Genomic DNA, 25,321 nt, shown 5'->3' with positions numbered 1-25,321 from the left:
ACAGATGATTATGCTGGGGTAGATACTAATGAGGAAGGCAATGAATGCTCTATTTTGGGAGCTGGAGAGGAACACACTAACAATGACACTGACCTTGATTCTTTTGGTAATTATAATGATATTGTGCTGCTTGACCTGTGGAAAGTACAATGTCTGGTGCTTGCTCAAGCTGTGTATATTTTTCATAATGTGTGCATTACAACTTTCAGCTCCAGACAAGTCTTCAGTGTGTGGTTCCATGAACTGTAACATGCAGACTGTAATATGTATGTGTGCATCATATCAATCATGTCGAAATAACATTTCATGACAATACCAGAACAATTCAGTGTCCAAATGTTCTCACTTTTCTACAAAAAGAAAGTCATATATGTGCAGTATATTTCTTTCTCTTTTCCCATCATATTTCACATAAAGTAAAGGCGCAAGAAGGGAGCGTTCAAGCCGCCAGTGATCCACCGTGCCATACGCTCTTCCGTACATCGCCACCTTTCCCCATTCCTCGTGACGTATGGAGTGCTGACAAGTAACTAAATCGTAAAACTATTCTAGATCTGCCAGTACTTTCATCAGACATGCATGTTCAACATAAGCGGCAATCAGAGGGTGATGCTTAGATTTCTCCCATACTGCTACTCATGGTTTATTATTGTTATGTCCACCAAGAGACTGTGACAAAGTATGTTTGCGTGCTCTCCAGTCAGATCATGCTCTACCTTAGTGTAATCAAGCCATTTACAATTACAACAGGTAGTGCAAATATCAGAGTGCAGAATCTAGTGTGGCAGCATTACAGTATCACAGAAAGTGCAGATAACATCAAAGTACAAGGTCTGCAATGAGGTAGGTTGGAAGATCAGGACAGCACCCTGGGAACCTGTAGGCAACATTGAAGACAATTTTAACGTTTCACTGCAATAACTTGGAATTGAGCCTCTTCAGAGGATACCAGCTATTATTTTACAATAGACAATATGTGCAGGGGTAGGACATTCGGCCCTTCGAGCCAGCACCGCCATTCAATGTGATCATGGCTGATCATCCCCAATCAGTACCCTGCCTTCTCCCCATATCCCCCGACTCCGCTATTTTTAAGACCCCTATCTAGCTCTCTCTTGAAAGCAACAAGAGAACCTGCCTCCACCGCCCTCTGAGGCAGAGAATTCCACAGACTCACCACTCTCTGTGAGAAAAAGTGTTTCCTCGTCCATTCTAAATGGCTTACTCCTTATTCTTAAACTGTGGCCCCTGGTTCTGGACTCCCCCAACATCAGGAACATGTTTCCTGCCTCTGGCATGTCCAAACCCTTAACAATCTTATATGTTTCAATGAGATATCCTCTCATCCTTCTAAACTCCAGAGTATATAAGCCCAGCTGCTCCATTCTCTCAGCATATGACAGTCCCGCCACCCCGGGAATTAACCTTGTAAACCTACGCTGCACTCCCTCAATAGCAAGAATGTCCTTCCTCAAATTAGGGGACCAAAACTGCACACAATACTCCAGTTGTGGTCTCACTAGGGCTCTGTACAACTGCAGAAGGACCTCTTTGCTCCTATATTTGATTCCTCTTGTTATAAAGGCCAACATGCCATTCACTTTCTTCACTGCCTGCTGTACCTGCATGCTTACTTTCATAGACTGATGTACAAGGACCCCCAGATCCCATTGTACTTTTTCTTTTCCCAACTTGATGCCATTTAGATAGTAATCTGACTTCCTTTTTTTGCTACCAAAGTGGATAACCTCACATTTATCTGTATTAAACATCATCTGCCCACTCCCCCAGCCTGTCTAAGTCACCCTGCATTCTCATAGCATCCTCCTCATGGTTCACACTGCCACCCAGCTTTGTGACATCTGTAAATTTGCTAATGTTACTTTGAATTCCTTCATCCAAATCATTGATGTATATTGTAAATAGCTGCGGTCCCAGCACCGAACCTTGCGGTACCCCACTAGTCACTGGCTGCCATTCTGAAAGGGACTCTTTGTTTCCAGTCTGCCAACCAGTTCTCTATCTATGTCAGCACTCTACCCCCAATACCATGTGCCTTAATTTTGCCCACTAATCTCCTATGTGGGAACTTATCAAATGCTTTCAGAAAGTCAAGGTACACTATATCCACTGGCTCTCCCTTGTCCATTTTCCTAGTTACATCTTCAAAAAATTCCAGAAGATTAGTCAAGCATGATTTCCCCTTTGTAAACCCATGCTGACTCGGACCGATCCTGTTACTGCTATCCAAATTTTCTCTGATTGTCTTAATTTCCTGTTTGGTCAGATCCAGTCTTTGTCAGGCAGCTTTGATTCCTGAAGATATTGCTCGCCTCCCATCTTTGCTCCAGTCAGCATTGCTTTGCAGGTAGATTTTGGGTGCACCCCACCTGGGCTTTGTCATGGAAAATATTCTCTAGTCTTACAGGGTTGCACAGGTTCAAGAAAGAGGACTACATATCTGATTTTAGTGCAGACAGACTTTGGAACTCGTGAAAGCAGGATAATATATAAAACCAAAAAAAAAGATTTTCTCCTGAACGTCATCGCCTTGATCTCCTTGTATTCAAATTCCAGAAACACTTTCAATTTGCATGGCCATTACCCACTGCTGCAAATGCTACAAGTCAATCACACGTTGTAAGTCCTCAGCTCCTCCAGCACCATCCCAGCCATTCCTAGAATCCAGAACAATGACAGAATACAGGAAGGACGTAGAGAGCTTTGTAACAAGGTGCCGAGACAACAGCCTCTCCCTTCCTCTTCTTGTGTACGTCGTGCACAGCCTAAAGTTGTAGGACAACTAGTTCTATTTGATATTTGATTGTGCACGCTGGGTTGATTGCATTTGTTGAAACAGGGCGCACCACGTGAAGGTTGCAATCTCCCACCCTAACCTCTCCCTCAATGTCAGCAAGTCAAAGGACTTGCTGCCTGGTGCAGTCACCTGAGTCAGCACAGAGACACCCTGGAAAGCATCCTATCATAGTTTGGTCAACATCTGTGCCCAAGACCACAACAAATTAAAGAGTTGTGGTGCAACCCAGTGCATCACACATACCAACCTCGCCACCCCTCCCCTCCTGCGGTTGAATGGTCTACCGCAGGGCAGTGTCCTTGCCCCAACGTTGTTCAATATATACACCATTGACCAACCCATCTCCCCGAAAACTAGGTTGTTTCTGTATGCCGATGACTTATGCATCGCAATGCAATCCTCAGCCTTCAGCCACAGGCTGCTGTGCAGAATATGACAACATACTACCAACACAACTCCCTGCGCCCAAACCCAACAAAAACGCAAAGCGCAGGTTTCCACCTCCGGAACGGGGATGTGAAACGTCAACTGCAGGTGCGATGGAATGATGTCCTGTTGGATCACTGCAAAGCCCCAAAGTACCCAGGTGTGGTCCTCGATCGCACGTTATCACATCGCGAACATGATGAGAAAACCAAGGCAAAGGTCAACACGGTCATCGAAAAATTGGCAAACAGCTCATTGAGAAGTGACCCAACAACAATCTGCACTGCAGCCCTGGCGTTCTGTCTCTCAGTGACAGAATATGCAAGCCCCATCTGGTGACGCTCTAAACATGCACGCAAGGTGGACTCTGCATTGAACACTGCCTGCACAGGATGCCTGAAGCCGACAAAGGTGGAACACCTGTACGAGTTGGCTGGCATCGACGAACCATCTCGAAGACGTGATCGGGCAGCTGCAGTAGGACGCCTCAATGCGGACACAGACCCTCGCCACTCCTTGCACAATCACCAACATGCCAAGAAACGCTTGAAGAGTCGGAACAGCTTCATGGAACTAGAGCCAACCGTGCCAGGCACCAAAACCAAACACCAGATGGCACCAGGACACCACCTGCCTTATATTACCTGGACAGCCCTAAACCGCCTCCGCACTGGAGTGGGACGTTGCGGACTTGCGGACTCAACCTGAAGAAATGGGGCTCTCGAACTCTGGCAAGTGCAACTGTGGAGAGGTAAAGACAACGGCCCACCGACTGACTTGCGGCGGAGAGGCATGCACTGCGGACGATCTCTGCAGAAGCATAGATGTACCACTGGTTGTGGCAGAACGTCATCTTACACAGGAGCGAGACCCCTCCCCTCCCCCCCCTCCTCTCGCCTCACCTCCCCACCCCACCCTCCTTCCCATCCTCTAGCCTCCCCACATCCCTCCCCTCCTCTCGCCTCCCCTCCCCCCCCCCACCCTCCTCCCCATCCCCACCCCTCCTCACCTCTCCCCTCCTTTCCCCACCTCATCCCTCCTCTCCCACCTCCACCTTCCTCTCTCCCTCTCCCCCTCCTCCCCCCACCTCTCCTCTCCCCTCACCTCCCCCCCTCCTCCTGCTCCCCCCACCTCTCCTCTCCCACCTCTCCCCTCCCCCTCCCACCTCTCCCCTCCCTCCACCTCTCCTCTCCCCTCCTGCTCATCTCTCCCCTCCCCTCCCCTCTCCCCCTCTCCCCTCCCTCCTCCCTCCCTCCCCACCCCCTCCTCCCCTCCCCACCCTCCCCTCCCCCCCTCCCCTTCCCCTTCTCCCCTTCTCCCCTCCTCTCCTCTCCTCTCCCCCTCTCCCCTCCCCTCCTCTCCCACCTCCCCTCCCCCCTCCTCCCCCCTCTCCCACCCCTCCCCTCTCCCCCTCTCCCCTCCCCTCCACTCCTCTCCCCTGCCCTCCCCCCCACCCTCCCTCCTCTCCCCCTCTCCCCTCCCCCCCTCTTTCCCCCCCTCTCCCCTCCTCTCCTCACCCCCCTCCTCTCCTCCCCTCCTCTCTCCTCTCCCACCCCCCTCCCTTCCCCCCCTCCTTTCCCCCATCTCCTCTTTTCATCCTCTATCTATACTCTGCATGCTGCTCACTTGTTGTACATGTGTATTGGTTGATTGTACCCATATATGGTCTAATTTGACTGGGTATCAAGCACACAGTGTCACTCTATCTCAGTACATGGGGCAAAAATAAACCAACACCTCTGCCACCAGCAACACGCTGAGCATCCAATTGTGGCGAGAGAATGTCATTCAATGTCCATTGTATCAGTGTAGGTTGGAGCATTGCAGGCACTGGAGATATAAGATGGTGCTCCTTCACGGTACACGGTACTATTTAATATTCATACAATATTGTCTACCCCAATCACTGCAAGCAATGCTGTTTTTATATAATCACTTACAGCTGTAAATTAAAACTAATTCATTCTAACCATGATTTTCCCCTATTATCTATTTGTAAAGTTAAGTATCCTTCATCAACGGCGTATGCTGTATGTACAAGCGAATAATATTCTCTTACGCAAGTTTGGTGCGTGTACAGATGTGGTGAAGATGTCTCTGTTTAGAGCATTTGGACACCATTCTATACTGCACACCTGTGGTCAAACTATAGAAAAACAAGTTTAAAGTAGGAATGTTACAAAATTTTGAGATTTCAAAAACGGGATCGCAGAACGAATTTTCTTCATCAGCTTGTAGTCCCTCCCTGACAACCAATAAAAATCTGCATTTTAATCCCAACCCCCCTCACAGCCTCCGGTATCGCACGCACAGGCAGTAGGCAGATCTGGAGTGCCACTGATAGTAGGATTTTGTAACAACGCTAGTTAAAGTAGCTTGTAATGATGCCATGAGAATACTACTAAAGAAACCTAGATGGTGTAGTGCAAGTAAAATGTTTGTGGCTGCAGGAGTCAGTACTATACAAGCTATCCTAAGAAATCATAGTAGTCTTATCAAACGTAAGGTTTAGCACTACACACTACCAATCCCAGTTGTGGAGACATTGCTATCGTTGTCTCGTTGTAGGACTCTGATCTTTCTTTTTATTCCGGATTTTAAACCATGTATTGTGTTTTTGTATAAAATTTATGATGCTCTTATAAGTAATTTACAAAGCTTATATACGTATTTTATGTTGTTTTTATATGCAATGTATACTATGTAATGTCATCTTTTATCTGACAATAGACTATGGACGATAGGTGCAGGAGTAGGCCATTCGGCCCATCGAGCCAGCACAGCCATTCAATGTGATCATGGCTGATCATCCCCAATCAGTACCCCGTCTTCTCACCATACAGTACAGCCTTCTCACCATATTCCCTGACTCTGCTATTTTTAAGAGCCCTATCGAGCTCTATCTTGAAAGCATCCAGCGAACCTGCCTCCACCGCCCTCTGAGGCAGAGAATTCCACAGACTCACAACTCTCTGTGAGAAAAAGTGTTTTCTGATCTCCATTCTAAATGGCTTACTCCTTATTCTTAAACTGTGGCCCCTGGTTCTGGACTCCCCCAACATCGGGAACATGTTTCCTGCCTCTAGTGTGTCCAAGCCCTTAACAATCTTTTATGTTTCAATGAGATTGCCTCCCATCCTTCTAAACTCCAGAGTGTACAAGCCCAGCTGCTCCATTCTCTGAGTATATGACAGTCCCGCCATCCCAGGAATTAACCTTGTAAACCTACGCTGTACTCCCTCAATGGCAAGAATGTCCTTCCTCAAATTAGGGGACCAAAACTGCACACAATACTCCAGGTGTGGTCTCACTAGGGCTCTGTACAACTGCAGAAGAACCTCTTTGCTCCTATACTCAACTCCTCTTGTTATAAAGGCCAACATGCCATTCACTTTCTTCACTACTTGCTGTACCTGCATACTTACATTCATAGACTGATGTACAAGGATCCCCAGATCCCGTTGTACTTCCCCTTTTCCCAACTTGACGCCATTTAAATAGTAATCTGCCTTCCTTTTTTTGCTACCAAAGTGGATAACCTCACATTTATCCGCATTAAACTTCATCTGCCATTCATCTGCCCACTCCCCCAACCTGTCCAAGTCACCCTGGATTCTCATAGCATCCTCTTCACAGTTCACACTGCCACCCAGCTTTGTGTCCTCTGCAAATTTGCTAATGTTACTTCGAATCCCTTCATCCACATGATGTATATTGAAAATAGCTGCGGTTCCAGCACCGAGCCTTGCGGCACCCCACTAGTCACTGCCTGCCATTCTGAAAGGGACCCGTTAATCCCTACTCTTTGTTTACTGTCTGCCAACCACTTCTCTATCCATGTCAGCACTCTACCCCCAATACCATATGCCCTAATTTTGCCCACTAATCTCCTATGTGGGACCTAATCAAATGCTTTCCGAAAGTTCACTACATCTACTGGCTCTCCCTTATCCATTTTCCTAGTTACAACTTCAAAGAATTCCAGAAGATTAGTCAAGCATGATTTCCCCTTCGTAAATCCATGCTCTCGGTCCGATCCTGTTACTGCTATCCAAATGTTCGGCTACCTCTCTTCCACCAGCATCTTCCCCACCACCGATATCAGGTTAACTGGTCTATAATTCCCTGTTTTCTCTCTCCCGCATTTCTTAAAAAGTGGGATAACATTAGCTACCCTCCAATCCACAGGAACTGATCCTGAGTCCATAGAACATTGGAAAATAATCACCAATGCATCCACGATTTCCAGAGCCACTTCTTTAAGTACCCTGGGATGCACACCATCAGGCCCTGGGGATTTATCAGTCTTCAGTTCATCCAACATCAGTCTACCCAACACCATTTCCTGTCTAATGTGGATTTCCTTCAGTTCCTCCGTCACCCCAGATCCTCTGGCCACTACTATATCAGGAAGCTGGACCTTGAGCCTGAAATAAAGTTTAATAATAACAATAATAATAATTTCATTCTTGCCTTCATTTTATCTTTGTTTACTCATAAATCATCTGGCCAATGTTTGTGATTTTTCACGAACAGCCTGGGCCAATATTTTTTGTCTTTGTTTGTCCTCTAACATGTTGCTGTTTCCTTTCACCCAAGAAAGGTTTGCAGTTCTGACTTTGTTCACTGATGGGCAAGTGCAGTCTCAGTTGTACTTGATGTGTTTGGCTGTTTGCACACAGAAATTCCTAAACTTGCATTTCCTGGCATTCACAAAGCTTCCCAAACCATCCCAGTTAATGTGAGACGTGGCAGCCCAATTGATATGGAAAATTAGTGATTTCAAGTAAATGAAATGTCACTTGGTAAATGCACAAACTCAGTGTTAGATGCGTTTCTGCTTATCTATGTTGCTGTTTTAAGATAGTTATTGTTGCTTAACTAATGTTATTAATAAAAATGTTATTAATAAAATCTGGTATAAAAGTTAGTGGTATTTGTGTGATAGGTTAAATGGGGTAACATCCTGATACTTTGTGTAATAACTGCTTGAGAAACCTTTCCTGCTTTCCTTGAAAATTTGTTGTGCTTCTTGTTCTGATTCCGCGTAAAACAAAGCAACAATATTCAGCAAGTCAGGCAGCATTGTGCTCCCTTCATGAATACCGATAACCTGTTGTCTGTTTCTAGTCTTTATGTTTGCACGTGTGTTGTGTTTTTGAAGCTGATAGCTGTCAGAATCTGGAAAAGAAGATTTATTCTTAGCCAAGGCATCATGTAATTGTCTTGGTAACTATTTATATTACCAGCTCTTTGTTTCTTTCCACCACTCTCAATGAGTTTATCATTGTTTGTTTCTCATCTAATTTAGGAGGTCAGAATAGCAGGTCAGGTGACATGAAGCTGAAGAAACTCTTGGAGGCACAACCTCAGGTCATGAATTCACTGTCGACTGGTGTTCAGAAAGCCTCCCTTGATGGTGTGGCTGAAGAAGAGCTGAAGGTTGGTGTGAAACAGTTGTGATAGATCCATCGGACTAGTTTATTGAAATCTGAATTTGCATGCAATTGCTACTCGCTATTAAGTGATACATCTCATTGGAATCAACAAAGAGTTGCACAGACTACCAATCCAATTGGTGTGTAATTAACCCCCCCCCCCCCCCCCCCCCGTAGATTGATGAGTAGTTACACCAACCCACAATTAACCTGAGATTACACCTTCTCCTCCATTGATGTGCTCACTCCAGCCTCCCCACTTCATCAACAGTCGCTGTTATTCCAGAGCAAATTACGATCTCCAATTGACCACAGATTATCACTCCCAATCCATAGGAAATTATGGCAAAGTAACCTGCCCCGATTGTTGTTGAATGACACCAGTCTTTGCTAAATTGCTGCCACTCCAGTACCTGGTGTCCATGACCAGCTTGCAGCACCACTGGTGTGGGAAATGGCCACATCACACTGGTGCGGTTGGCAAGGTCCTGCCCAACCCGTAGCCTCAGAGTTGGCAGTGCATTCAGTATGACCAGGAGTGCTCACTTTGGATCTGAACGGGTGTTAACCCGGGCATGGATTAGTACAAACATATTATTTTAACATAGGTGACGGGGGGGCTTTGGCAGAAAGGAAATGATAGTGTAATGTGAGAAGGTGCATCTGGGTGTGGAGGGCAATGTGAGCCCTGTTTCACTATCTGGAAGAGGTAACCAGAATGTTGCATCAGGTGGATCACTCACACCAGCTGCAGATGCCTGATGCCTGGTGAACCGAGAGTAAAGCATCACTGAAGGCACATTGACAAATCACTGACTTAGAAAGAGAATTACATCATTGGCCTTGAATCACTTTGGGACAGCCAGAAGCCATCTGTAAATGCAGGTGTTCCCTTGAGTGTGGGCGAGGTGAGAATGAATTCAGTGCCTGTGAGAGGCTGTCACTTGAAGTCTGCGTGGTGTGTGGGACTGGCCTGGGGTGGGCATGAGGAGGTGGTGGGCACGAGGAGGTGGTGGGGCTGGCCTGGGGTGGGCATGAGGAGGTGGTGGGGCTGGCCTGGGGTGGGCATGAGGAGGGGGGGGGCATGAGGAGGGGGGTGGGCATGAGGAGGTGGTGGGCATGAGGAGGGGGGTGGGCATGAGGAGGGGGTGGGCATGAGGAGGGGGTGGGCACGTGGAGGCGGTGGGCACGAGGAGGGGGTGGGCACGAGGAGGGGGGTGGGCATGAGGAGGTGGTGGGCATGAGGAGGGGGTGGGCACGAGGAGGTGGTGGGCACGAGGAGGGGGTGGGCACGTGGAGGTGGTGGGCACGAGGAGGGGGTGGGCACGAGGAGGGGGTGGGCATGAGGAGGTGGTGGGCATGAGGAGGGGGTGGGCACGAGGAGGGGGTGGGCACGTGGAGGTGGTGGGCATGAGGAGGGGGTGGGCACGAGGAGGTGGTGGGCACGAGGAGGGGGTGGGCATGAGGAGGTGGTGGGCATGAGGAGGGGGTGGGCACGAGGAGGTGGTGGGCACGAGGAGGGGGTGGGCACGTGGAGGGTGGTGGGCACGAGGAGGGGGTGGGCATGAGGAGGGGGGGGTGGGCATGAGGAGGGGGTGGGCAGGTGGTGGGCATGAGGAGGGGGTGTGGCATGAAGAGGGGGGGTGGGCATGAGGAGGGGGTGGGCATGAGGAGGTGGTGGGCATGAGGAGGGGGTGGGCATGAGGAGGGGGTGGGCATGAGGAGGGGGTGGGCATGAGGAGGCTGGGGTGGGCATGAGGAGGGGGTGGGCACGAGGAGGGGGTGGGCACGAGGAGGGGGTGGGCATGAGGAGGGGGTGGGCACGAGGAGGGGGTGGGCATGAGGAGGGGGGTGGGCATGAGGAGGGGGTGGGCACGAGGAGGGGGTGGGCACGAGGAGGGGGTGGGCACGAGGAGGGGGTGGGCATGAGGAGGGGGTGGGCATGAGGAGGGGGTGGGCATGAGGAGGGGGGGTGGGCATGAGGAGGTGGTGGGCATGAGGAGGGGGGGGGGCATGAGGAGGGGGGGGTGGGATGAGGAGGGGGTGGTGGAGGAGGTGGTGGGGGGCTGGCCTGGGGTGGGCATGAGGAGGGGGTGGGCACGAGGAGGGGGTGGGCACGAGGAGGGGGGGTGGGCATGAGGACATGAGGAGGGGGTGGGCATGAGGAGGGGGTGGGCACGAGGAGGGGGGTGGGCACGAGGAGGGGGGTGGGCACGTGGAGGTGGTGGGCACGAGGAGGGGGTGGGATGAGGAGGGGGTGGGCATGAGGAGGGGGTGGGCACGAGGAGGTGGTGGGCACGAGGAGGCGGTGGGCACGAGGAGGCGGTGGGCATGAGGAGGGGGTGGGCATGAGGGGGGGGTGGGCATGAGGAGGGGGTGGGCACGAGGAGGGGGTGGGCACGAGGAGGGGGTGGGCACGAGGAGGCGGTGGGCACGAGGAGGGGGTGGGCACGAGGAGGAGGGGGTGGGCACGAGGAGGGGGTGGGCACGAGGAGGGGGTGGGCACGAGGAGGTGGTGGGCACGAGGAGGGGGTGGGCACGTGGAGGTGGTGGGCACGAGGAGGGGGTGGGCATGAGGAGGGGGGTGGGCACGAGGAGGGGGTGGGCATGAGGAGGGGTGGGCATGAGGAGGGGGTGGGCATGAGGGGGGGTGGGCATGAGGAGGGGGTGGGCACGAGGAGGTGGGGGGCATGAGGAGGGGGTGGGCAAACCATGAGGAGGGGGTGGGGCATGAGGAGGGGGTGGGCACGAGGAGGGGTGGGAGGAGGGGGGGTGGGCACGAGGAGGTGGGTGAGGAGGGGGTGGGCATGAGGAGGGGGTGGGCATGAGGAGGGGGTGGGCATGAGGAGGGGGTGGGCATGAGGAGGGGGTGGGCATGAGGAGGGGGTGGGCACGAGGAGGGGGGTGGGCACGAGGAGGGGGGTGGGCACGAGGAGGGGGTGGGCACGTGGAGGTGGTGGGTGGGCACGAGGAGGGGTGGGCATGAGGAGGGGGGTGGGCATGAGGAGGGGGTGGGCATGAGGAGGGGGTGGGGCTGGCCTGGGGTGGGCATGAGGAGGTGGTGGGCACGAGGGGGGTGGGCAGGAGGAGGGGTGGGCACGAGGAGGGGGTGGGCACGAGGAGGGGGTGGGCACGAGGAGGTGGTGAGCAGCAAGTGATGGAACCAGAGGTTTTTCGCAGGATTAATTAAAAAAAGGCATTTGGGCATTTGTGACTTTTTAGCATCGCCAGTGAAGCATTAGTTTGGGTGTTGTGAATCGGAATAAATTGCCTGTCTACACTGGGGTTGAGCTATACGACGAAGCTGAAATGGCGGTCTGAGCCTCACAGCTTGCTTTAGCAGTTGGCCTAAAGCAGGTTTCTGGCAGACCTCCACAATGATCTAATTAAATGGTGGAACTAGCTTGAACGGTTAAATATCATAATGCTTTCACATTTCCCTAGGGGGATTACAAATTTGACAGCATTGACTTCTCATCTGAACAGAAAAGTCTGATCAGTTATCAGGACTTCAATTGTGGAGAAAATAGAGCTACCCATTATCCTAGCACCCCCACCAGAAAAGATGTGGTGCAGAGACTTAGATTGGAGAGCAAAGTGATGAAGAAGTCCTGAGCATTTTCAGGACTATATTTCAAAAACAAACTCAGTCATTTGAATCCTTTCTTGAACACTGCACTGAATCCACAGCTGCCACAATATCTAGACTACCCTTCTTGGACTACTTGAATTAGTCTCTCATTCTCATTCCCATGGACATGCTAGTTTCCTGTTAGAATTCTTAATTTGCTCCTTCACTCCACAGTATAGATTTGAGCATTCTCGTTCATTCGCAGGACTGGATTAACATGCCTTGTTGTTCTCAGAATAATTCCTCATGTCCTGAGGACACGAAGGATATCAGTTCAGGCATTCCAGCATCTTGCTGTGTCAGCATTGTATTAATGAAGTGCTGCAGCGTCACAGGTAGCGTCTTTCTTCAAGATATGAAACCAGGTGAAGATAAGTGATGACACTATTGGAAGATGAGGAAGGGAATTCTTCAAATGTTTTTGCCAAATTGATATGTCAAATCAAAGAAACACCACAGAAACAGTTTAGCCTCCAGGACATAGCAAAGGTCATCATGTCTGAAGGTGGTAATCAGGGTTTGGAACAGCACAGGATATAGGTAGCCACTTTATGAAAAATTTATGAAGAGTTTATGAAAAATGAGAGGTCATTCCATTTAAATAATAAAAAAATGTGTAAAGGCAGCAGTGCATGAGTACACAACTGCAGGCTGCTGCATGAGTACACAAACTGCAGGCTGCTGCATGAGTGCACAAACTGCAGGCTGCTGCATGAGTGCACAAACTGCAGGCTGCTGCATGAGTGCACAAACTGCAGGCTGCTGCATGCGTGCACAAACTGCAGGCTGCTGCATGCGTGCACAAACTGCAGACTGCTGCATGAGTGCACAAATTGCAGGCTGCTGCATGAGTACACAACTGCAGGCTGCTGCATGAGTGCACAAACTGCAGGCTGCTGCATGAGTGCACAACTGCAGGCTGCTGCATGAGTGCACAAACTGCAGGCTGCTGCATGAGTGCACAACTGCAGGCTGCTGCATGAGTGCACAACTGCAGGTTGACTCCCAAGTCACACAACACCTGTGTTTCTCCCTTGTCACCAAGGCAAAATCCTTGATCTTGTAGGTGTAGTTTAAGGTGGTGGCTCCACAACCTATTGCAGGGGCGATTAGAGATCTTCATTAAATTCCAACTCACCAATGAAATCCTTGTCCCATTAGTGGATAAAATAATCCTTATTCCATAACACTTCCCTCAGTTGCTGATTGACGTTCCAAGTCCATGCGAACACATTTCATAAACTCAGACCCAACCAAATCATGATTCTGCAGCTTCTAATCAGAAGAGGTAGTAGGATGAAAGGTGAGTGTGATGCAAGGAGATTTACGTGCAACTGCTCGAAGGCCTACAGTGAGTTCAGCACCACGGTCGACCACAGACTTGGATAGTTGGATTGCTAGAGGTGAACAGTCAGTCCTAAAGAGCATTGAGATAATGAATGCTTCTGTCCTGTAAGTTGGTTGCTGTAGGTATCAATTATATATCACCTTCTACAAGAGAAAGGGAAGTGCTGTTATTATCTTGCAATATGTTTCAGTAATGTTTGTGCCAAGATGGAGCAGTTGATTGTGTATAGATATATATTTGTGAGACTCGAACGTTTGGTAAATCTGTTAGAATGATGGGCATATCATCGCTGTTTGGTGGGTGTCAGCAGATGGAGGTGGTCTTTCCTCCTGTCCACCTCATCTAACAAAGTGTTCCGAGCTGTGTCAGATGATTGTCAATCTCCTCTCATCTTTGCTGTGTTATGGTATATTCCTAATTTCCCAAAGTATTGAGATTACTTTGAGCAGCAATTGCATCACTAATAAGTATCTCCCCTTAAAAGGTGCAGGTATGGCTTCAACAGTGCTGGTGAACTTCAGCTATTGCTAACTATTTAACATGCAATACCCCAACCATGAACACCACAGTGGGTGCTGCTGGAAGCTATAAATGTCATGATGAAGTGACAACACAATTTCAAGAACGGTCTCGACCTGAAACGTTACCTATCCATGTTCTCCAGAGATGCTGCCTGACCCGCTGAGGGCCTCCAGCACTCTGTGTGGTTTTGCGTATACAATACAATACCGTTTATTGCCATTTGAACCTCAAATGAAGTTCAAACAAAATTTGGTTTCTGCAGCCATACAAGAAAAGAACCAAGACACACACCGACACAATTTACACAAACATCCATCACAGTGAATCTCCTCCTCACTCTTATGGAAGGCAAAGTCTTGTCTCTCCCCTGCTCTCCATTCTTCTCCTGATGTCAAAGCCTCCGGTGGACGATGGTAAGTCCCGCGGCCATTTAGGCCGCGCCAGGCGATGCAAGGCCGCGCTCCGGGTCGTGATGTTGGAAACCCTGGCGGGCACTAGCAAGTCCCATGGCCGTTAAAGCCGCGCCGGGCGATGTAAGGCCCCGCTCCAGGTCATTTTTAACCCCACATCAACCCCGTATAGAAACATAGAAATTAGGTGCAGGAGTAGGCCATTCGGCCCTTCAAGCCTGCACTGCCATTCAATATGATCATGGCTGACCATCCAACTCAGTATCCCGTACCTGCCTTCTCTCCATACCCTCTGATCCCCTTAGCCACAAGGGCCACATCTAACTCCCTCTTAAATATAGCCAATGAACTGGTCTCAACTACCCTCTGGGGCAGACAGTTCCAGAGATTCACCACTCTCTGTGTGAAAAAAGTTCTTCTCATCTCGGTTTTAAAGGATTTCCCCCTTATCCTTAAGCTGTGACCCCTTGTCCTGGACTTCCCCAACATCGGGAACAATCTTCCTGCATCTAGCCTGTCCAACCCCTTAAGAATTTTGTAAGTTTCTATAAGATCCCCTCTCAATCTCCTAAATTCTAGCGAGTATATACCAGCATCTGTAGTTCTTGGTTTCTTTTTGTCAGACACAGTTTAACTACAAATCAATTCATATTTCTGAGCACGATCCATTGTCGTCTTAGTCTCCCAAAACATTAAAATAAAATGCTTGTCATATTTTTTTCAAATTCCAATTGTTGTGCTGAATGGCAGCAGTTTCTGGGAGTAATTTGGAAGGCACATGGTCTTTTCATCCCAAAGACGAAGAAAGATTCTAAAGGGAGAATAAGGTGACCGTGATTGACAAGGGTTAGGGTAAGACAGCATAAAACTAAATGAGAAGGCACATGATATTGCAAAGATAAGTTAGAAGCTGCAGGATTGGGAAACTTTTAAAAACCACAGAGGGTAACTAAAAAGTCAATACGGGGAGAAAAGATGAAATATGAAGGTAACCCAGATAATAATATAAAAGAGGATAGCAAAGGTTTCTTCAGATATATAAAGAGTAAACGAGAGGCAAGAGTGGACATTGGACCTCTGGGAAATGACGCTGGCGAAGTAGTGATGCGGAATGAAGAAATGGCAGGTGAATGAAATACGTTTTTGCATCAGTCTTCACAGGTACAACGTACCTGAAATTCAAAGAGTCAGGGAGGAGGTTGGTGGAGTGGCTGTTACTAAGGAGAAGAGGCTGGGGAAGCTCGTCAAGTCAAGTCAAGTTTATTCATCACATACACATACGAGATGTGCAGTGAAATGAAAGTGGCAATGCTCGCGGACTTTGTGCAAAAAGACAAACAAACAAACAACCAAACAAACTATAAACACAATCATAAACAAACACATATTCTTTTACATATTAAATATTGGAAGGAAAAACGTTCAGTAAAGTTAGTCCCTGGTGAGATGGGAGTTTACAGTCCGAATGGCCTCTGGGAAGAAACTCCTTCTCAACCTCTCCGTTCTCACTGCATGGCAACGGAGGCGTTTGCCTGACCGTAGCAGCTGGAACAGTCCGTTGCAGCGGTGGAAGGGGTCTCCCATGATTTTATTTGATCTGGAGTTGCACCTCCTGATGTATAGTTCCTGCAGGGGGGTGAGTGAAGTTCCCATAGTGCGTTCAGCCGAACGCACTACTCTCTGCAGAGCCTTCTTGTCCTGGGCAGAACAATTCCCAAACCAGATGGTAATATTTCCAGACAAGATGCTTTCCACAGCCGCTGAGTAGAAGCACTCGAGGATCCTCGGAGACACTCTGAATTTCCTCAATTGCCTGAGGTGGTAAAGGCGCTGCCTTGCCTTACGAGTGCTGCGGCGTGTGATGTCCATGTCATATCCTCAGAGATGTGGACTCCCAGATATTTAAAACAGCTCACCCTATCCACAGCATCCCCCTTTATCCTCAATGGTGTGTACGTCCTCGGATGATGTGCCCTCCTAAAGTCCACGATCAGCTCCTTCGTTTTTTTGATGTTCAAGAGGAGGCTGTTATCCTGACACCCAGAGTGCTAGATCAGCCACCTCCTCCTGGTAGGCCTTCTCATCATTGTCTGAGATCAGGCTCACCACCACAGTGTCATCAGCAAACTTAATTATTGAGTTGATCTGAACCTAGCCACACAGTCATGTGTGTACAGGGAGTACAATAGTGGGCTGAAGACGCAACCCTGGGGCGATCCTGTGCTCAGGGTGAGGGACTTTGATGTATCCTGACTAGCTGGAAGGTCTGAAGGTGGATAGGTCACCTGGACCTGATAGACTGCACCCTAGGGTTCTGAGAGAGATTGTGGAGGTATTAGCAGTGATCTCTGAAGAGTCACTAGAGTCAGGAGTGGTCCCAGAGGACGGGGACATTGCAAGTGTCCCTCTGCTGTTCAAGGGGGCAGCAAAGCTAAAGAGGAAACTATAAGCCAGTTAGCCTGACTTCAGTGGTTGGTCAGATTTTAAAGTCCATTGTTAAAGATGATTTCTCTTACATTCATCCTCTATATATTAAATCTTTAGGCTGTATTAGTGAGTCATTTCAGTTGACACAGCACTGACACCCGCTCTGCACAGAGAAGTGTGAGAAACTAAAGTGATCATTTCCCATATGGTAATGTCGTTCAGACTTCGGTCTGAATGACAAATAAAAGGCTATTCTATGTAACATGCTGGTATTAAGGAACAAAGCCATTCCCTGACATGTTAGTATTTGATATAAGAGGTATGTCAATCTCTGATAGATGATTCCAGCAAGAAAAAGTTGTTTGTTTTTTTGTTCCACAATTCATCTTTGCAAAGATATAGATGATCCCGGGGCTGATTGGGTTAACATATGATGAGGGTTTGACCGCGCTGGGCCTGTAGAAGGGTGGGGGGGGGGGGCTCATTGAAACGTACCCAATTGTTAAAGGCCTGGATAGTGGATGTGGAGGATGTTTCCACCAGTGGGAAAGTCTAGAACCAATGGGGCACAGCCTCAGAATTAAAGGACATCCCTTTAGAAACGAGATGAGGAGGAATTTCATGAGTCAGAGGGTGATGAATCTGTGGAATTCCTTGCCACAGACGGCTGTGGAGGCCATCTTTGGATATTTCTAAAGCAGAGATTGGCAGGTTCTACATTAGTAAGGGTGTCAAAGGTTATGGGGCGAAGGCAGGAGAATGGGGTTGAGAGGGAAAGAGAGATCAGCCATGATTGAATGGTGGCGTAGACTCAATGGACTGAATGGCCTAATTCTGCTCCTGTGTCTAATGAACTGGTGGCGAGCTGCCTGGTAAGCCTTTGCTCCCAGTCCACTGCTTCTGATTGTGCTCACCTCTCAAGAGTCAAGAAATCTTACATTTACTTCTGTCCACCTCTGATATGGGGAAAGCTTTCCTGCATTCACCCTATCTTAATTTTATATTCCTCAAGCATGTCCCCTCTTAACCTTTTCCACTCCAGGAAGAATAGTCCTAGTTCTTCAGTCTCTTCCTAACTGTAACACTCCAACCCAGGCAAGCTCCTGGTGAATCTCCACTGCACCCTCTCCCATGCTGTTGCATCCTATGTGTAGTGTGTGGTGACCAGAAATGTACGCAACAGTCGAGACCCAACCAACATTTTGTAAAATCAGCATTATCTTCCTGCATTAGTTAGGTACAAATGGCTTGAACTCACATTTGTGGTGAGTTTCATTCATTGTAAATGCACCGTGCACAATAGATCATGTATTTCAGACCATTCAGTCTTCATTGCAATCCACTATCCATTATTGTAAAGTTGATCTTTTAATCTGTGTGCCCTGCAGTGATAATGCAGACACCAAGGACAGCAGCCTGCATTAAGCCAAGTAGACCACGATTGCTGAACGCTTCCAAGTGTAATCTGAACAAAACAATCATAGCCATTCCCTTCGCCGAACACTTGCACTCAGTTTGCCAACACCTACCAAATCACATGGTGGCTCACCATTTTAACTCCCTTCCCCATGCCCATACTGACCTTTCTATATGGGCCTCCTCCTTTGCCAGAGTGAGGCCACGTGCAAACTGGAGGAACAGCACTCATATTCTAGTTGCTGAATTTTGGTTCACCTCTAACAACCCCCTGTCTCCCCCACACACCCCTTTCTTTCCCCCATGTGCCCCATCTGGACTCACACCTATTTTTCCCCTCTCCCCTCCACCTATATTCCTTCCTCAAGCTTCACAATTCGCAACTCTTCAATCATTTTGTCTCATTCCTTTTTTTATATCTCTGGTCTTTGTCCAACCTTCTGCCTATCAATACTCCCCTCGCCTTGTCCTGCCTCTCCTCTCTGCTAGCTTTCTTCCCCCAATCAGTCAGAAGGGTCCCGACAGAAACGCCGCCTGTCCATGCTCTCCAGAGATGCTGCCTGACCCGTTGAGTTACTCCAGCACTTTGTGTCTCCCTTTGTGTGGGAAGTTTGCATGTGTGACAGGGTAAGGGTCAACTGTGATCCTCTGGTGTGTGTCCACAAGCTTGCTATCTCCCTGTTCAAGAAGAAAGACATTGAGCAAGTTTGGTCCTACATCTGACATGGTGAATAGTTCCAGGGGGCAGGGAGAAAATTGTAGTAAGGACATCCTTGTTCAGTGACCACATTATAAAATCAGCAGATGCTAATGGCTGTGAGACGCACATGGTCTCCCTATGCACCATTGAAATGAGAGATTACTGGCTTATTGTAAACAATAAATATTAGGCTCTATGCCTGAAATGTTCAGACCAAGGACGAACACAAACGACACACAAGTATGCTTGTTGTTTATGCTGCTTTTGTGATGCTGCAAATTTGTTTCTTCCCATGATAGAATGTTTGGCGTAAAATGGACAACGAGTGCATCGGCTTAACTTTTCAAAGTTATTTCTTACCACGTCTCTGGCTTTGGAGCAAATTTGGTTGTCTGACTTTTCACCCACCTGCAGTATCTTTGGGGACCGCCAATGCTGACAGGATTTCTTTCTGCACCAAAGTCTTTGATGTTGTAAAACAATGAATTTCATTGCTTTCCCTTGCACTGTCGGTTCCTATACGTCAGCGATGAAAGTGATGTATCAGTGGAAGACTTGTGGTGTTTTCTTTAGACAAAGAAGAGCTTAGATAGTCTGATTTTTCATTCAATTTAGCTTTCTGCAGTGGATTTAATGCAATATGAAGCTGGCTTGAGAAAAGCACAATAGATTGGCAAACTAACTGAATTAACTGAGCTTAGAGGAATAAATTTGTAGCGTGGCAGAAGTTCTTAACCATAAAAAGGTTTCCCAAAATAGGATTTGCAAGCTAATCGCACTGATACTTTTACTCCTTTACTATTTTAGACTGATTCATTATTTGTTCACAAATGCTGGGCCTCGGTAAGATGTTGTGCAAGAAATCGTATTATTCAATGTAGCAAAGCTGCCAATGTGTTTGAAAAACATCCATGCATTTTTGTTTTGTTGCTATTTTAGGAAATGCAAAGAATCTTGTTAACCAGTAATTAGTCCATTGATATTACTACACTTGGCTCTTTTCTAAATATATTTATAGACAGATTTATTTGATCATATAACCTATTGTGTCATGATATTATTATATGAACCATTGAGCAGTTTAACTGGCCCACATAATGGATTTTCGTTGATGTTGAAATGAAGAATGTAACTGTCTATCTTGTTATATTTATTGCTATAACAAAATGTATCTTCTGTGTAATGCCCCAGACTTAAAATATAAATCTAACAACTTCATTATCAGAGTCAGAGAAGGTAGAGTTTTTTAAAGAAAAAATCCCAAAGCTGTTCTGTTCATAAGAAGAAATTGACTGCAGATTCAATGTGATTATAATTTGGTTTCGATATTTGTAAATGAGGCATTCTGTGATTGTAGGAGAGGGTAAACTGTTACCTTCTCCTGAGGATTCTGTATCCCACACCTCCTTAAGGCAAGAGAATGGGCCATTAGAGGACCCCTTCATTACTTATTGTCTTAATGCAGAGGGAGGGGACAGCCTTGGTAGCATTTGATAACCAATTTCAACATTCAGCAGACTAACCTATTAGTCATGCATCTCAGCCTTTCTCTATTTACTTTCAAAACACTTAGAAATAATACAAGATTAGCAGTAGAATGTGATCTTTTTTGGGTACAACATATCGTGGTATCTGCTGCTTCCACACACTGCAGCTATTTGGCCCTCTGGGAACATTTTGTGTTGACAGAATGCTGTGTTGAATTCGGATGCAGAAATATTAAAGCTGTAGAGAAAGCTTAACATTTGATTATTTGTATTAAAGTTTTTATAAACCTCACACTGATTTGGACAATAAATGGCAAGTCAAAGTTTCTACTTGCATTCATCTTCAACATATTAAATCTTTAGGCTGTATTAGTGAGTCATGTCAGTTGACACAGCACTGACACCCGCTCTGAACAGAGAAGTGTGAGAAACTAAAGTGATCATTTCCCATTTGTTAATGTAACATGCTGGAATTAAGGAACAAAGCCATTACTTGACATGTTAGTATTTGATATAGGAGGTATGTCAATGATGATTCCAGCTAGAAACATTTTATTCTTTGTTCCACAATTCACCTTCGCAAATATATAAGATTACGACTTATTTAATTAAAACGAGAAATATGTTAAAAGCAATGTTGGATAATGATTTTTTAAAAATTGGTAATTCCTGACAGAATGAAATGGAGGATGATCGTGCTGAGCGCTTGCGTAAAGCTACCGAACGCTTGCGGAGTCCTGTGATGTTCAGTAAAGATTCAGCTGTGAGACGAACTCATCTTCAGTCATTTAGTCAGTATGTGGAAAGCAGACCAGGTGAGGAACTCTTGAGATAAGAACGTTAAAATTCTACATTGCTTTTCATTCTGATCAGCTGTTAGAGAAGCTTTATAACAAGATTGAAATTAACCTCCTCGGTATAAATCATTTGCTATGCTCAGGGTGAAGCAGATAGTTTTATCCGATTTCTGAATATCTTTTTTTTCTTTCTATATAAAAAAAAGAGATTAAAAGGCAGAGATCAATACAAGAAGATGCAAAGAAAGGAAATGAGGAAAGGATGGAAATCTGTGAAACAACTCCAAGAAAGCCATCGGAAGATGAAGTATTTAGTGTATGTTTAATTTTTCTATGCTTTAGTGATTACTGATTATTTTTTTAGTCATGTAAGGAAATACTGCCTTTATTGCCAGGAAAAAATGAGATGTTGGGTTTGCAGATGTCAATCACACACACTTTCAATGCAAAGCAAAAGGGGTGCACCACTGAATTAGTCTGCAGTGTGTTGTGATAATTGTCAGATAAAAGATGATTTTTTTCAGACTTGCACAGCTCTGCATCCTTGAGACATTTCCATCAGGGCACTTCCCATAAAGAGATTCCAGTATTGATCTACCAGGAGGATTTTAATTATTGCAGTAGTAGCTGGTGCAAGCTTCAGTTGGAAGGCAAAGTCACTGGAGACCTGCTTGAATTTCCCAGACAAGCCATGTTGTTGGCATGGGTTAATGGGTGTTCAACCTTTCCATTATACGGATCAGCCATGAATTACCAGCTGAATGATGTTTGCATTAATATAATATATATGATAATTTTTTCACTTAATTAATGGGGAGGTTCAGCACAGTGAGAAAATAGGCTGATCATCTGTAAAATTGATTTGTGAAGACAAATTTGATCGACAGAAAGAGGAAACTGACCGATGGACAAGTAGAATAATTCAGGAAATAGATTGGGATTGTATTATCTTAGCTTCAGTTATTTTACTCAAAATATTACATTGATCGTTGCTTTATATAAAGAAAAAAAACCTATTGAGCTATATCAGCTGACAATGAATAAAGAGGAAAGCATTTTAACCTGAGTTTTAGAGTCACGCAGTAGAGACTCTGTGACTCTCAAACTCAGATTAAAATTGCTTTTCCATTTATTAATTTTCTGCTGATATGTACCCACTAGGTTTTGTTTTACATGAGAGGAAACACTGACTACATTTAACTTCTCATTCCCTGTGAGTTCAGTTAATGGCTAGCAGCACATTAAACACAATCTGTAAATATTTTGCTTGCTCTCCCTACTGAATTAAGGGAAACATTTTTATAATTACCTTATGTATTTTTAATGTAATATTTTATTTCTAATCAACAGAGAGGGTTCAAAGACACGAGTCAGTATGTTGTCGGAGAATTGGCAGCGCTGGAGAATGAGCAGAAGCAAATTGACACGCGTGCGGCGATGGTGGAGAAGCACCTTCGCTATCTCATGGACACAGGTACGGGGCCCAATTACACTGTAAACAGTTTTGGCAAATTGAGTGTTCACAAACTCTTATAGAGTTTGAAAGTGTGAATCTTTGAAGCCTGAATGTTCAGCAAACTGCCTTGAAAATGAAAGGCTGTGAGTCGCAGCCACCTCTCTGGGCACTGGCGATAAGGGTGCCTTCATGGGAAATGATAACTCACCCTGATACTGTGTGAGCCAGCACTATTGAACAGTGTGCTCATCCATGCAGAGCTGGAATACATATCCCTGCCTCATTGATATGCTGCAGCAAAATGTGAGATCTCCACTCTTCCCCTGATTCAGAGGAAAGCAGTTGGCCTGCTACAGCAGAGTACTGCATGAAACCATGTATATTGTGTAAATGGAAGGTTGTATTCACTAAAGAGCAAACATTTGAGAGCTGTTATAGATGCTCAACAATTATTTTTCACAGTAGGCATAAAGCATTCCCTGATATTTTCATCGTCCTTTATAAATGATATTATGGCCATATGATAATCACAGACATGTACATCAATGTTCAATTCTACAGATACCTGATTGACTTAAAAGTTATAAAAACATATCCTCTTGGTTTTGGATAAAAGGAAGCGAGACAGAGTAGAAACAAATGCCTGGGGATCATTTACCACAGTAAATTGTTATCATTCAGCACTTGGGGGGAAAGTAAAGCCTCAACATAGATGGTGGTGAAACGCACATATGTCCTTTGAGTGAGGACCCACATGTGCAGCTTTCACCACAGGTAGTAACGGGGACATGTTGGACTCAGACTGCCCTCTTGTCATCAAGCAATGCTGCCTCCAGCCACATTTGCAGAAACCTAGGACGAGGCTGTAACACACTTGACAATGAGCTCATCTCAACATTGAGCCAGGGGGGAGCTGAACAACCTTCAACCCCATCTTACGTTCATCCCTCACCCTGTCTCCCTCCTGCTCTGCTCCTTCAACTCATTGCCTTTGCCCAAGCTTTTGCTCACCTGTCCTGTCATTCACTTGTCCTGTCATTCAGTTTGTAAGCAGCATTCCTGTTCTTTGCGTCAAGCGCTCTTCGATATTTAGAAACATAGAAAATAGGTGCAGGAGGAGGCCATTCGGCCCTTCGAGCCAGCACCGCCATTCATTGTGAACATGACTGATCGTCCCCTATCAATAACCCGTGCCTGCCTTCTCCCCATATCCCTTGACTCCGCTAGCCCCTAGAGCTCTATCTAACTCTCTCTTAAATCCATCCAGTGACTTGGCCTCCACTGCCCTCTGTGGCATGGAATTCCATAAATGTCATTGTATTAGAAGTGTGATATGAACACAGATTAGCTTTTGCATTATCACTGTCCGACTGTTCCGTCGCCCCATTCTGCTCTCTCCGCCCACTTCACTGCCTTGTCAAGGTAAAATGTGAGCTGTTTTACAATAAGATTTGAAGAATATAATTTACCTTCAGAAACATTGCTGGAAATGTGACCCCCCCACCTTCAAAGACTACGTTTCATCTTCATTGCCATGAACATAGTTCCTTGAAAGTGATGTCACAGGTAGATAAAGTGGTCAGGAAGTCTTTGGGTCCATTGGCCTTCATCAGTTAGGGTATTGAGCTTAGAAGTTGGGATGTTATGTTACAATTGTACATTACTTTGGTGAGGCTGCATTGGCAAAATTGTGTTCAGATTCCCTCACCCTGCTGGAAAGAGTGCAGGGAAGATTTACAAGAATATTGCCTGGACTCTTAAGGCCTAAGCTATGGGGAGAAGATGGGGAGGCCAACACAGGAGGGGTAATATTACAGAGGTGTGTAAAATCATGAGGGGAATAGATTGGCTGAGACTTTTCCCCAGGGTAGGGTATTCAAGGACTAGAGGGCAGTTTTAGGTGAGAGGGTAAATATTTAATAGGAACCTGAGGGGCAAATGTTGGTTGGTATATGGAATGAGCTGTTAAGACAGGTACTAGAGCAACATTTAAAATACATTTGGACAGGTACATGGATAGAAACATAGAAACATAGAAATTAGGTGCAGGAGTAGGACATTCGGCCCTTCGAGCCTGCACCGCCATTCAATATGATCATGGCTGATCATCCAACTCAGTATCCCGTACCTGCCTTCTCTCCATACCCCCTGATCCCCTTAGCCACAAGGGCCACATCTAACTCCCTCTTAAATATAGCCAATGAACTGGCCTCAACTACCCTCTGTGGCAGAGAGTTCCAGAGATTTACCACTCTCTGTGTGAAAAAAGTTCTTCTCATCTCGGTTTTAAAGGATTTCCCCTTTATCCTTAAGCTGTGACCCCTTGTCCTGGACTTCCCTAACATCGGGAACAATCTTCCTGCATCTAGCCTGTCCAACCCCTTAAGAATTTTGTAAGTTTCTATAAGATCCCCTCTCAATCTTCTAAATTCTAGAGAGTATAAA

The 25,321-nt window shown here is 46.6% G+C and overlaps 2 protein-coding genes across 2 annotated transcripts in view; both read left to right on the top strand.

The window, feature by feature from the left end:
- ehbp1 (EH domain binding protein 1) overlaps positions 1-25,321 on the top strand; it is a 373,177-nt gene that overhangs the window by 288,593 nt on the left and 59,263 nt on the right. The window contains exons 18-22 of the mRNA XM_055638879.1: positions 5-106; positions 8,556-8,686; positions 21,300-21,438; positions 21,627-21,736; positions 22,771-22,894. Of these exons, the coding sequence (XP_055494854.1) occupies positions 5-106; positions 8,556-8,686; positions 21,300-21,438; positions 21,627-21,736; positions 22,771-22,894 (606 nt within the window). The remainder of the gene's footprint in view (positions 1-4; positions 107-8,555; positions 8,687-21,299; positions 21,439-21,626; positions 21,737-22,770; positions 22,895-25,321) is intronic.
- mdh1ab (malate dehydrogenase 1Ab, NAD (soluble)) overlaps positions 4,954-25,321 on the top strand; it is a 259,183-nt gene continuing 238,815 nt past the window's right edge. The window contains exon 1 of the mRNA XM_055638877.1: positions 4,954-4,964. The gene's annotated coding sequence lies outside the window, so the exon portion shown is untranslated. The remainder of the gene's footprint in view (positions 4,965-25,321) is intronic.

This window comes from Leucoraja erinacea, chromosome 8, assembly GCF_028641065.1.
Source record: "Leucoraja erinacea ecotype New England chromosome 8, Leri_hhj_1, whole genome shotgun sequence".
Classification (NCBI taxonomy): Eukaryota; Metazoa; Chordata; class Chondrichthyes; order Rajiformes; family Rajidae; genus Leucoraja; species Leucoraja erinaceus.
The sequence above is the reverse complement of the archived record's forward strand: the minus strand, read 5'-3'. Positions and strand labels throughout refer to the sequence as shown.